Source organism: Vidua macroura, chromosome 5 (assembly GCF_024509145.1).
Source record: "Vidua macroura isolate BioBank_ID:100142 chromosome 5, ASM2450914v1, whole genome shotgun sequence".
NCBI lineage: Eukaryota > Metazoa > Chordata > Aves > Passeriformes > Viduidae > Vidua > Vidua macroura.
This window is the reverse complement of record NC_071575.1, coordinates 39,105,107-39,119,557: the sequence shown is the minus strand read 5'-3', so window position 1 is coordinate 39,119,557 and position 14,451 is coordinate 39,105,107. Positions and strand designations below refer to the sequence as shown.

At 42.9% G+C, this 14,451-nt stretch overlaps 1 protein-coding gene across 1 annotated transcript; it reads left to right on the top strand.

Annotated features, from left to right (window-relative positions):
• The first annotated feature begins 2,104 nt into the window (after nucleotides 1-2,104).
• LOC128807493 (cathepsin E-A-like) lies at nucleotides 2,105-11,597 on the top strand. Its single transcript, XM_053977947.1, has 9 exons — nucleotides 2,105-2,160; nucleotides 2,335-2,512; nucleotides 4,522-4,639; nucleotides 5,148-5,266; nucleotides 5,735-5,934; nucleotides 6,626-6,748; nucleotides 7,673-7,817; nucleotides 10,302-10,400; nucleotides 10,492-11,597. The coding sequence occupies exons 1-9, from the start codon at nucleotides 2,105-2,107 to the stop codon at nucleotides 10,669-10,671; spliced, it is 1,218 nt and encodes a 405-aa protein (XP_053833922.1). The 3' UTR covers nucleotides 10,672-11,597.
• The last annotated feature ends 2,854 nt before the right edge of the window (nucleotides 11,598-14,451 follow it).

Here is a 14,451-nt window from a genome sequence, read left to right as displayed (position 1 = left end):
AATTCGGGAAAGAATAACCTCTGTGTGTGGATTAATAAAGGACTACACTTGCAGTAAAATGAACAATTGTGTTCTTTCTGAGAATCAGCCACTCAGTGGAGGCACTAAGGAAAAGGCAGTCCTCACAGCAGACCCAGGTGGTGTTTTGAAAGCTTCATGTCTTCAAAGTTACCCTCCAACAGGAACATTATCGACTTCCCAGAAGCATTTGTAGCATTTGAGGAAAAGTTCAAGTGATAAAGGCACTCAGCACAGACGTTGTCTTGCTCTTGTCAAAGCGACACTGCCCTACCCAAGGGCATGACATCTGCTCTGCTGTGCATCAAGTGACAGGTGGGGGCTCCTTGAGAAATGCCTTTTCTTTCTAGATTTCACAAATGGCTGCATCTTAGCTCACCATCCCCATTTCCAGCACCCAGCTCTTGCAGCTCAGTGGCTGGGATGACTGTGGGGCAGAAAATGTGATCGTTTGCTGATAACTTGTGTAAAACCTCTGAGTTCAGGAGAAATGGGGACTATTACTCAGATAATTGAAAAAAATTAGAATAAAATAGAAATCAATATAAAAGATGAATTTTTGAGATTCTATTATTTTTTGAAACAAGATATTATAATAGAGATGCTGGTGCTTTTTCAGATCCAAAGCTCTGCCCACAGCTATGTGGTGACACCAGGCTCAGCCTTTGCTGAGTTTTTTTAGCCCTTACAATTTTGGAGGTACATTGAAAAAAGCAAACTGTATTTCAAAATCTGGGGGAACTAATAAATAGAGCTCTAAGCTTACTGATTTTAAGGCTCTCATACCCCTCCTCAATCAGTCTGACATAGCAAGGGAAGTGACTTAAAGGAGCAATGTTTGTTTGCTTTGTATTTATTTGAAGACTGTGACAGGCATTTAGACCTCTTCTTGGCTCACATATGCTGTGTGATTGGGTTTTTCTTATGTTTTTTCTTGACATTGCTGCTGGAGCAGAAGATGACAACTGCTTCCTCCATGTCCTTTGACATTCATTCCTTGCTGTGCTGTTGCACATCTGCTCTCTTTTGGGAGAATTACTTAGTTCCAGTTCACCTTTGCATAGTGAGCCATTTATTTTAAATACATGGTGTGTTGTGAGGAAAAAAAAGTGGTTGCTCTTTTCCCAGCATCCTACCATAGCCTTTTGAACAAAAATGGCTGATTATTCAAAGTTAGCTTTAATATATGCTAGGCTGCAGTATGCGGTTGCTTACTGCTCTTTCTTGTGCAGAGGAAAGATTCAAAAAGTCTTGTAAGTAAACTGCAAACTCAGTGCTCTGCTTCCTCCTGGGCAGCTGAGGGGTTGGGGGTTGTGCTCTGCCAAATCAGCCTCTTTTTGAACATCACTATTTCTATGCAGGCTTGACTTGAACCCAAGTATAGGAGTGGGAGCCACTAACCCCAGGAAGCTTGCAGGAAAATAAATCCAAGACAGCTCTTCCAAATGTCTTGCTGAAATGTGTGCAAAATTATTTCTGGTTTTTACTGTATTTTGCAGTATTGTACTGTTGCGTTTTTTACTTTGAAGATCCATTTTATGGCGTGGCAGTCACATTTATGTTTAGACTGGAGCTCTCCCAGAGATAGGGAATTAAACTTCAGCTGTTAGGGGGTGACTTGTCAGAAGCCCACCAAATGTCAGCTCAACCCTGCTGAAATGTCTCCATGCAGAAGGGAAATGGTTATATATTATGTCCTCTTTCTCTGCACTGAACACTTCTGAGCAACATCTCACTAAAGCAAGCTTGAAAAGCAGCAAGTCCTTGGACTGCTTCCTCTTTCTCATTCTAGCAGGAGCCAAGCTCACCCCATGAATTGTATTTTTGTAAAAGACATTAAGGATTGTTAGTTAAGTGTCTGTTTGGTCTAGACTGTGCCCTGGTTATCTGTGCCTAAGTAGCTCCACTGGACACCACTATTTGCACAAACCAGCGGTTAGTCTGAGAGTAAATTAATCAGTTTTCTGCCAAAGCACTGACCTCCTGCCATTGATTGACCTGGCGAGCAGCCCTCAGCTGACAACAGGCCATAAAAAAGGGACTTCTGAGCAAAGGAGTGTCATTAGACTCTGAACCTCTTGGAGCCATGAGGGCAATACTGTTGGCTGTGGTTTACATCCCACTCATCGTGGCTGTGGAACGGTAAGAAAACATGTCTGGCTTCACTGGCACACATCTCAGCTGGCTTCATGGGGTGACCTGTGCTTGTTGCTACTTGAGGTCTCAAAAAAGAAACCTTTTTTTAAAAAACAGAGTATATGACCGTTCTAGGAAGGACAATCAGGGTTTTTTTGTGTGTTTATTTTATTTGCATAGAATCCCCTTGATTCGATTCAAATCTATCAAGAAACAGCTGAAGGAAAAGGGAGAATTAGAGGAATTTTGGAGGAATCACCACCCTGATGTTTTTGCCCGGAGGTATCTACATTGTTTCCCTGCAGATATTGCTTTATCAGTAGGAGCTGCTTCAGAAAGGCTGTATGATTACATGAATGTAAGTACAGTTTTGGTAATGCAATCATTAGGACTCACTAGTCATTAGGACTATTGAAGGCCAGTTTTTTTCCCAGCATATTTCAAATTGAGTCTGTCAATGAAATTATAGGGCTTATGGTGTCTTGTTGCTTTATGCTATAAATATTAGATCATAAAAAAACAGGTTGCAATCTGCAAAATAAAGCATGTCTAGATCTAGGATAATATGAGACCTGAGTAGAAAGCTGATGTAGAGTAGCAGTTTTACTTTTGTATAGATCTGTGTTGGACTCAGTTGGGTCCCCAAAGAAATATGGGAGGTTTGCCTGTATCAGTCTTGGCGAACTACAGGGTTTTTCACAGCAGAATCTGATTGCTTCATTTAGTCATATTCTATTTACCAGACACTTGGATGCTTCTGTGTTATAAAAAAATCCTCCAAATCTCATTTATTTAATCAGATGGAATCACAAATCAGTGATGATAAAGACTTAAGTAGAGTTTTTTTTATTTTTCTGCTTTTATCTCCGGAGTTTAATATGTATTAAATATTGGAGACTGACCTGGGAGGATTTACCATCTAAACTGAAAAAGGAAAAAATATTAATTTCTTTGGATCTCAGACAGGCAAGTCATCAAGTCTACCATTTTGTAATCTGTCTTTCCTGGTTTTAGAATTTTGTCCGGTTTTTTTGGTCTCTGTTTTCTGTTTTATTTGGTTTTTCTGCTATGCTTATCTCAAGGGAAACTAAGCTGCAGAAATGTTGTGAAGTCTTCACCTGAACAGGGAATGGAATCAAAGGAAAGGCCAAATTCATTCAGCAAGAACTTATTGACACTTGAGGGCCATAAATAAATAAGTATGTGAAGAAGAACAAAGGACACTAAAACACTTCAACCTGCTTTAAAGCTTATTTCAAAGAAGTATAAATGAAAATCTCAAAACAACAAAGCAAAACCCACTTCCCCAGCATATTCAGGTAGCATCAGGAACGGTTTTATTGCAGTGTGTATGTGGGTTCTCTGGTTGTATGTTTTTGTTTTTGTTTGATTTGTTTGTTTGTTTTTTAATGAAAATCCCTTAAGTTTGTTTAATGCAGGAAGAAATAGAATCCTACTGCATAGTTGGATATTCTCTTAAATGCATGCTTGCTTGCCTTTTCAAGATTATCTCATTCAGACTGTATATTCTGGGGTCAGAAACGTCAGTTTATTAATTAACAAGTATGCACTTGAATGTACATATTCAAATACTTGTATTGCTGAAAAAGGTTTGGCACTAGCTATTGCTTTTCTATCTGTGATTGAATTCCAGAAATGCCTCTCCTAAAAATAGGTCTCTTAATGCTGAAGTGCTCTTCCAGGGCCAGATAGGAGCACTTAGAGACTTGTATACGGGATGTGGATAAGCACTTCACTCCAGCATTCACGTGTTCACAGATTATCTCAGTCTCAATTGGTATCCAGGGATGGTCAGTGGTTTCTTCATCTGCTGGATGAACTTTGTCCAGTACATCAGAAACAGTTTGTGCAACACAATACTTTTTGACTTGCTATAGTAGCTGCTAATTACAAAGGAAAAAGGGTGGCCACATAAGACAGTGTTTGTGCCACTGGTCGGAGCCCTCTGAAGCTGGCAGAGGAAGGTCATCCTGACTTTCCTAATTGACATCAGTAAGGAACAAACAGCCTGAAAGTCTGTGTGGTCATGTGAGAGTTTCATCTTGAGGATGACCTTACCACCCCTGAAGCCAGTGCAAGAGGGTTTGTTGACTCCATAGGGAACCCAACTGAATGTTTGCTTAAAAGGCTTTAAAAATGCCACACCATTGTTCATTCATCTGGAGTAAAACCTACTGCTTGAAGCCACTTGTGGAACCAGACGCGTTTCATGTGGAGTGCTTTCACGTTTAAATGGAATTGCACAGAAGCCCCTGAGGGAGCGCTGTGGGATGCTCCCAATCAGGGCTCTTCCCCAGAGCAGCTGCCTGGAGGCTGCCCGGGGCTGAGCGGGTTGCTCTCCCGCAGGCGCAGTACTACGGGGTTGTGAGCGTGGGGACACCGCCCCAGAGGTTCACCGTCGTGTTTGACACCGGCTCCTCCAACTTCTGGGTCCCGTCCGCTTACTGCATCAGCGAGGCCTGCAGTAAGAAATGTTGTTCTCCTCGATGCTTCTCTTGTCTTGGGTCCAGAGACCTTGCCCAGTTCTCCTTTCCCGAGAAGCTTGCCTGCAGCAGGGATCTGCAGTGGGGGGGGGGGGGGGGGTTTGGAGCATCCCTTACTCTCCTCTCCCCAGTTTGCTCCTCTCTCCCTCATGTCACTCTGCAGCCAGGGCAGGCACCGGCTGCAGCTGTCCAGAGACCCTCTGCACCATGAGGTAAAGGCATGAAAATAGACCTGGAAGACCTACCAACAGAGGTGGAAATGCCCATTTCTGTTCTAATTTTTCCTCTAAAATGCAAAATTACCACTCTGTATCTCTGGTACAGAAAAACTGGGGTCTCCAGGGGAACTGAGGTGCCTGCAGTACTTCTTCGACACTTTTCTCCTGAGAAAAAATCTGGTTCTCCTACATCTCATCTCGTTCTGCATTGGGGAGTGGGTGGGTTGCCAGGACCTCCCCTCAGTGTAGAGATGTAATTTTTTTTGTGTAGGGGTGCACCAGAAATTTAAGTCCTTCAAGTCAGATTCATATGAGCACGGAGGGGAAGCCTTCTCCCTGCAGTACGGCTCAGGACAGCTTCTGGGCATTGCTGGCAAAGACACACTGCAGGTGAGTGTCCATCTCAAATGGCTGTCAGCCTCCACACCAACTGTTTGCAGGGCAGCTCAGATACTGGCCTTGCCCTGGAAAACTTTGTCTGGATTAGGCAAGGGCAGAGTGAGGTCCCACCAAGCTGAGTGCTGAGAGGTGTGGGTTCTGCCCCAGCTTTGTGCTACCAACACAAAAGCCTCACACTTTTTTTTTCATTTCTGCTTGTCTTCTTGGATCCTCTTATGGGCTTATGAAGAAGCAGCCATATAATTAAGGCATTCTAAGGAATCACTGCTGCCTACGTGCCAAATGGGCATGTGCTATATTGATACAAGTGACACAAAGATAGCCAGGCTTTATAAACTGAATGAATCTATTGATATGGATCAGAAATATGGCTAATTTCTTGTTAGTGGTGGTGTCATTACTTCCAGTTGTGGTTATTCTTTGCTTGGTTTTTTGTTGCCTTTTTTTTTTACCAAACAGATAAGTAACATCTCCATCAAGGGACAGGACTTCGGCGAGTCAGTGTTTGAGCCAGGAACAACTTTTGTTCTTGCCCACTTTGATGGTGTACTGGGCTTAGGCTACCCCTCCTTAGCAGTGGGCAATGCTCTGCCTGTGTTTGACAGCATCATGAACCAGCAGCTGGTAGAGGAGCCAATCTTCTCTTTCTATTTGAAAAGGTCTGTCTTTAAAATGACACTGCTAAAACAGAAGTAAATCTATTTTAACTGTTGATAGAAACAACTGTGCATCTGTATAAAGCCAACCCAAGAAAGACATTTCCCCAATTTTTTGAGTCTTTGTGGATGTTTTTTTGTGTTTTTTTTTTTTTTTTTTTTTTTTTTTTTCAACTTGACATTGAAGATTATGGCATGAAAAGAAAAAAATGTTATGGGGAGGACCATGGCGTTTTGAATAGAGATTTATTCTTGTTGGAGCTGGTCATAAATAAAAGAAAAGTTCCCAGCTCAGACTTACCATGTCAGTCGCCAGAGGTTTCCTGCTGGCCCATGCAGATGAACAGAAGTGCTGTGCTACACCCAAATAGCCACATTTCAGAAAAATACTGTTCCCTAATCTGGACCTAGCTGCAACTCCACCTATTTCTCTAGTGTTTCCTCTGAGCTGAGAGTAGCAACTGGCTCGGCCTGCTCCCCATGCCTACCTTGGTGGCAACAGTAAGTCTTCTCAGAGCTTGTTTGGAGGGTCTGAGTTGGAACACATACAGTGATAATTTAGTAATAATCCCTTTCAGCCATCCATATCTGAATTTAGAAAGGGCTGTGATTTGACTTTTGCTTTTTAAGTGTAATCTCATTGGTGCATCCTGGCACACTCCCATGTCTGTGTTAAACTGTTTTCTGTTTTCAGAGGAGATGACACCGAGAATGGCGGTGAGTTGATTCTGGGGGGAATAGACCATTCTCTCTACAAAGGTTCAATCCACTGGGTCCCAGTCACTGAGAAAAGCTACTGGCAAATACACATGAACAAGTATGTATGTATGTATGTATAAAAACCCTGGTGAAATTCACCTCCCTAGGTAAACCCCCAGTGACAGAAACACCTGGTGACATGGTGCAGGAGGGCTCAGCTGCAGTGTTTTAGCCCTGTGCCCCTCAAAGAGGGGCTCACCAGGATGAGATCAGCGTTTGTTAGTTCTCTAAATCTGGTGTGATGTAGGTAGCTGGTGTCTGGAAGAGCATGTTGTATGTTTTAATATGATACACCAGAGGTCAAGATGAGTCTTGGTGGACTGGTCAGTTAAGAGGTTAAGGCACCCAGGAATAGAATCCAGCTCTGGGTCCTGCTTTCATCTGACCTGCTAACTTTGGTCGAAATAGCCAGTGTTTCTTTGTCCCACCTCTAGCACACTGCCTAAATTGATGAGAGCAGATACCTGGGGGTGAGGATAAATTCATCAGCAGGAAGCACATGATTGGAGTTGTAGGAGTCTCAAGAGAGAAAAGTGGGTCCACAGACATTCTTGTCTTTAGCAAATCTTGGCAGCTAGTTTTAATCATAGAAACACAGAATCATTAGGGTTGGAAAAGATCTTTAAGATCATTGAGTACAACTGTCAATCCAGCACCACTACCAAGTACATCACTAAACCATGTCTTCAAGAGCCACATTCACACATCTTTTGAACACTTCCAAGGAAGATGACCGTACCACTTCCTGGACAGCCTGTTCCAATGCTTTACAATACTTTCTGTGAAGAAATTTTTCCCAATATCCAATCAAAATCTGCCCTGGTACAACTTGAGGCCGTTTCCTCTTGTCCTGTCACTTGTTGTCTGGAATTGACTTCAGTTAGTACTCTGGTACTTTAGCTAGCAATAATATAGTATATCAGTCACAGTGTATATGCCATTTGCTTAAAGCTGCATTTTTTTTTTTTTTTTTCATTTGCAGTATAAAGATCCAGGGCCGGGTGGCATTTTGCTCCCACGGCTGCGAAGCCATCGTTGACTCAGGCACTTCTCTTATCACTGGCCCCTCTTCACAAATCAGGCGATTGCAGGCATATATTGGGGCAAGTCCATCAAATACTGGAGAGGTAAAAACTGTACAGCCAGAAAACTGCTAGAGAGAAACTGGTATATGATGCAAAGAGTTGGAAAATAACAGAACTGATGGCTTAGACAGGTGCCAGTGATAAGCCTTGTCTCCAGGACAGCACTGAGCTCTGAACCAAACTGCTTTTGACCTATATGTCTTGTCTTAGTCTTTTTCCCAAATGTTCACTTCATCTTCTATACTGGTGTGTAAGGAAATAATGGGGACATCTGTTTGAGGAATTGATCTGTACTCTGCATGAGAGATAATTTTCTTTTGGAAGCTCAGAGGGTATTCAAGGTCCCCAGCTCTAGCTGTTGGCTCTCCCAAGCCAGGAGGGATTTGGTGCTGATGGCCAGCTATGTCAGCATCAGATGGAAAGGGAATGGTATTTTAATGGCAGCCCCACAGTGGTTTCACTGACAGAGCCTCTCACTGTCATCTTGCAGTGGAGCAGTTGGTATGTCATGCCAGAGCTCCTGGGAGGGATGCATATCAGTGTCACTCACAATGCTGGCTCTTCACAGGGCACAGGACAAGGCTTGCTGGCTCTTACGCTTCCTCCTGAACTTTACTCCACTGACCCTTTCCTGGTTTTCCTTTCTTCCCTGCTGCTGTCTCCTTCATCTCCCTTGCTGACACTCCTCACCACCCCTTTCTGTCCTGCCTCCAGGGAAAGAGCAGTTTATTTTACCATGCCTATTGCTGGCCCTTGGCTGACTCCCATAGGTCACCAGCACGTTGCCAAAGCACAGTGCTCAAGCAAAGCTGCAGTGTGTGAGGTCACCAGCACGTTGCCAAAGCACAGTGCTCAAGCAAAGCTGCAGTGTGTTGCTTTTTTTAACATTGAATTTCACAGAATATTCTGAATTGGAAGGGACCCACAAGGATCACCAAGTCCAAATCTCAGGCAAATGGCCTGTACAGGGATCAAACTCACAGCCTTGGTGTTACTAGCACCATGTTCTAACCAACTGAGCTAATCTCAATTTGTCTTGATCCTGACCCAAAGCTACTCTTGGAAGAAAATGAAGAGTATTGCAATTGTCCAGTGCACTGGACAAAGAGCAAAGACAAAAGTGGACTCTTCATTTACTGTCATTTGTAAGAGGAGGACTTGCAGTGACCTCTGTGTAACTCCTGAGGCTCCTGATTCTTTTTCAATCAAACCTTTAATCTTGATTTTGTTCAAATTTTTAGATACATGCCAAAGAGTGTGCTCTGATAACAAGTTGATTTTATAATGGATTATGCTAATGAACATAGATAAAATACCTATTTCCAATGTACTTATACTAGCCTAATGTAAACAAGGAATGGGTCATTGCTGTGTAGGTTCATATATACACCAGTATTGACTTAATAACATTCATCTGGCATCTCAGATTTCACAAAAAAGCATCCTGGAAATAAGAGTTTCTGTGACTCATTTTTAGCAATCATAGACAGACTGCACATATTGGCTCAAATTTATCCCAGTAAAAATGAATGTATCCATCCCAGATTTTACCAGAACTTTTATCTCTTTTCAGCAAGGATTGATTTGTTCTGGATGTACTATTCTGTAATAGCTATGTAAAAGAATTATGTCTTGCTTCTTGTATCCTACAAATCATTTTACTGGCTTTTTGTGTCCTTGTCCTCTCTGTCCCATGATTTGTTTTGTTCTAATGGTATGACAGTTGGTAAGTGTACACAAGATGTAGGGTTATGTTTTCATAAAATAGATTGAAAAACAGAAAAAAGCAGATTTTTCTTTCTAGGAAGCCTCTAAAAAATGACTTAAAACACCACCATTTACAGCAAAGATTCCTCTGGGACTTGGAGCATTCTGCAGTTCTGTTTCCCACACTAGCTGTTTCATGAAATAACTAGAAAGGCCAGGAAATTATCTTCTCTGTTACTGTAACTGAATATGTTATGTATGTACATTAATGATCATGCCAGAGTTTAGTCCTTCAACTCTTTAAATCCCATTCCAGGGCAAAGTTTAAGCATAAAGTGCTGTGTTCCTCACTAGCTTTTTTTTTTTCCCCTAAAGTGATGGTATTATGGGAGGACCTGGGGTGAACTGCAGCCATAGGGTGCTGCCTCTGTGGCTGGAGCAGCTCCCTCTGCCCTGTCAAGGCCAGAGCATTGGAGAACTTTTACTCAGCACACCTTGCTGATGTAGGCTGGCTGGGGCTGACATGCTTAGTTTTGCCTTTGAGTTGCACAGGGAGGATATCAGAGCCCCTTCACCTCCTTTCTTTTGGGACTTGGAAGGATTTTGATCAGCTCAGGGTCCCTAGGGTGCAGTGGTCTGGGCTGCTGGGCTGGTTTCATGAGTACAGGAAAGCTGGAGGGCAGTATTAGGCTGTAAGTCAGCCTGATGCTGTTTCTCTGTAGTAACTTCACTATTAGCTACTCCAAAAGCTTTGAATTCAAAGAGCAGTACTTGAAGAAAGACAAAGAGATCCCATCTCAGTCAGTGCATTGTGTCCAGTTTCTTGTAGACTGCAGAAGACTGTCGAGCTTGCCTCACGTAAGCTTCACGATCGGACACCATGAATACAAGCTGGCAGCAGAGCAGTACATCATAAAGGTGAGTATCAGCAGCTTCCCTGCTCCCTGCTCCTCACTCCCTGACCTGGGATGGAGCAGGCTGCTGCAAGGACACGTGCTTTCCCTTCCAGGAGTCTATTGATGACCAAACCTTCTGCATGAGTGGCTTTCAGTCTCTCGACATCCCCACTCGCACTGGCTCACTCTGGATTTTAGGAGATGTCTTCATGTCTGCATTTTACTGTATTTTTGATCGTGGGAATGACAGAGTGGGATTTGCAAAAGCTGTTCACAGAAAGGATTACTACTGAGTCATAATAGCATTTATTCTGTCTTAAGTTAATGTAATGATCTTCAACACATGTGTGAAGAAGAGCTTTTACGGAAACTCTGGACATAAATGCACATTGTGTTGTTCCTGTCCAAGTTTTAAGGACTTCGCAGTGATCCTTGTCCCAGATGATATAATTTGGTTAATTATCTATATGTTTACAATGAAGAAACAATTTTTCCTGAGTAACTCATGGACACTACAGCTCTCATGATAAAGCAGCAGAGCATCTCTGCATTGAGATTTGCAAAAGATCAGGAAGAATAAAAATGCTGAACTGTGCCAGGCTGAAAAGATAGCAGATGTGTATGGGGAAAACAAATCCTAATCCTGCCTGGTCTGGCTATCCTTTTTTTCTTCTTGTGTGTGTGTTCCCACCTAATTTCCTACAGCTTTCCTTTCCATCATTATTTTTCATGTTTTCAGTTTTGTTCAATTTTATTTCGTGAGTGCCATGGAAATTATCTTTAAATTAGCTTGCTCCAAACAGCTTATATAAAAGGGAATTTGACTAATGCCTGTGTAGCCACTAATTTCAACTCCTCGCACGATTTCCTGCTCCTTACGCTACCTATCAAACCTGCTTTTTCCTTGGGATTCATTATACCTTGCTAATTCTCCTTTTTTGGGTCTTGGCATTTGATGTCTGTGCCTTAGGTCAGATGCTGCTTTTCTGACTCCTCTCCCCCTCAGCAGTGTGAGCAGCTGGAGCAGCATCTATTCATGTTAGAAACCCAGACTGCAGCCCGTGTAAAGGGATACCAGTGTTCCTCCACCTCAGATGAGTTATGGGACCCATGCACCAGCACTACACATCTACTGTCCCTTGCTCAGCCCCTTCTTGTCAGCAGCGGCAGGAGTTCCAGATGAAACAGCCGCAGGCAGCTGTGCTGATTTGGCAAAAGATTCACCTAAATTCTACCCATTGGATTATTTGTTTGGATTGCTAAAGCTCATACTGCTCCCATACACATGAATAAAACTTAACCAAATAAAATCTGCTTTATCTCAGTGCTGTTTCAGTTATTTTATGTTTCTTTCCAGTGGTTCCAGTGCTGGGACGAAGGGGAGTTGAGGGTGGAACAACAATTAAAAATTCAGGTTGCTCTCTGTCCTGGAGGAAAAAAAATGTCATGTGTTGGCATGTTGGGGCTGCTTGTATACTTCCTAAAGCCTGCAAATGTCTGCATTCCCAGCCATGTGCACTGGGCACCTCCTCAGCAGGGCAGAGCCATGGGGAGATGGAGACTGACCCCATGGTGGCATTGCTGGAACAGAGGTTGGTGGCCCCCAGGCACTTGCTGCTGCTGTCTGTCTGGATGTGCCTGACACAGACCAAAGGCAATGTCCATTGCTGGCCTTGGTGGTATCACAATCACAGCCCCTTAGATTTTAAGTTTTTTGTTGTAAGACTCAATATGTATTACAAAAACAGAGTGGTTTTCCTGTAGGTATCTCTAAATACTGATCTTGCCTTCCAATATGAAATAATCTTTCTCCCTGGTGCCTGTTTTCATGAGTCTCTATTTGTAGCCACGTTGTGTTGCACGTTTGGCATCCAGGATATCAACCTCTAGCAAAAGAGACTCTGCTGCCAGCTGTCTCTTTCTGCAGATGAGACCGAGCTGTGTGAAGTTACCGTGTATTTCAGGCCAGTCTTGCCTTGATTCCTTTTTGTCCATGTCACTCTTAAAGAATGGATTGACCATGAGCTAACTTATTTGTCTAGAAAATGTCATATGTTTGGTCATGAGCCAAGACAAACAAACATCTATAAAGCTCCATCCCTCATCTAACAGCAGCAGGGTATTTTTGCTTTCTCTGCTATGCAGCATACTTAACACTCTGGTACATTTTCATTATATATACAATATGTGTATGTTCCTCAAATATGAGTTTGCAGTCAGAGATCTGTTATTTACAACAGTAGATTTTAAGGATGCTGGGACATGTCCCCACAGCACTGACATCTTGGCTCTATGAATTTCAGTGCAGAGTGTGAACACATCCTAGAAATAGGAGAAAAGTCAGGCAGCGTGCACACGGGCTAGCCCTCTCTTTTTTCTGATATATCTGATCTTGCTCAAGATTAACACCATCTGATGGGAGCAAACTGCTGCTCTGACCAACTTGTCTATCCTGGCCTTGTTCTATCCTTGTCCAACTTTGCTAACTTCTCTAAGTGCCTTGCTGTTCCTGGTGGACATCAAGTTGATTTGCATGATAGGTCAAACCCTTACCAGAAGTGCTTCTTGAGAGTTCAGTAAAACCAGGACGATGGTGTTTCTCAAAGTGCCTTTATTCATGCAATAATTCAACATTGCTTATACCTATGAACATGAATTGTAGACTGTTGGCTTTGCTAAAATACTCTATGGCAAATAGTTTACTGAGAGAAGTGCATCAGAGAGCACATAATCCCAAAAGATAATTTAATACAAATCAGAGTACACTGTTGTTTGCCAAAGTGAGATAACAGGCTAAATGATGAAAGGAAATTTTTCTGGTAACTCATCCCAGCACTAGCTTCTTCAGAAGCAATGAACAGACTACTGTTGCTAACCTGGAGCTGACCCACTGTGTGAAATGCTGGTTGTGTATTACAGATTGCACTGTATGACTTCAGAGCTGTAATTCCTAATTTAGCATGCATCTACATGTGTAATAGACACCTCTGTGGGGCTTAACTGAAGCTCTTACCTGCCTAATGGCTGCTCTGTGGCCACCCTTAGCCTCCATCAAATAAGGAACGCTGTTGCAGGGCCAGGGAGTGCTGGCCGAGTGAGCGGGAGAGGTAGCGATTAGATGTATAATGTCCTGGTGGAAAGCAGCAGTGTGCATCCTAGGCAGCAGCCAGGCTGAGAAGAAGATGAGCAGAGCTCAATGATGAGAAGCTGGGAAGGCTTTTTACACTTAGCAGTGCTGGGATGAAACAAGCTGATGTCTGGGTTGTGGACAAAGAGCATTTTGGTCCAATACCTTAAGCCCTGGTGGAAGCTGTGTGAAGGATTAGAGGGAGCAGGTATGGTGGGACAGGTCTCTCAGTGCAGATTTGTGGTGGACACTTGAGAGTCATCTCTAATTTCTGGTTTAAGTTCCCTTACAGCGTGAAGCACAGCTCCTCAAGCTGTGCTTATGTACTGTGAGGAGAGAGCTAGATTGTGGGCCAGGCTTCCTTCACAGCTGCTGGAAACCCTTCCTATCACATGCCTACCTGGGAGGAGTATGGCCAAACTCCCCAGAAACTTGTACTGCTCTCCTGACAAAAGTGTTATAGAGGAGAGCAAAAATTACTTTTACTTTGTTTCTAGCTGTGTGACTGGAGCTGTCCTTAAAATGTATTGCTTGTACTTAAAATTAGCCATTTATTTAAGTTAAGCTCATTGATAAATTAAGTTCCTTGACAGTTGCAGATACAATTAGATTGAGAAACACTGAATTGAAGAGTGTGACTTCAGCTACAAGAAAGAGGGAATCAGGAGGAAAAAGGGAATGCTTCCAGAAGTTGCACAAGGACCATTCAGAAAACTGGACTGCTAGGCTAAGGCGCTGTTTATTTCTGTATAATTTCACTCCACAGAGTTTCTCATTTTGTTGGTCAAACCTAAACAGAGCAACCTGAATTGCCTGAAGATTTGCTGTGGAATGGCAAGTGTGAGGTTGCACCAGAATGCCTGACTCCAAACTGTGATCAGATTTCAATAAGCTGCTGTCAGACACCAGTGTCACCTCATCTCATGATGTGAAGAAGTCCTTCCAT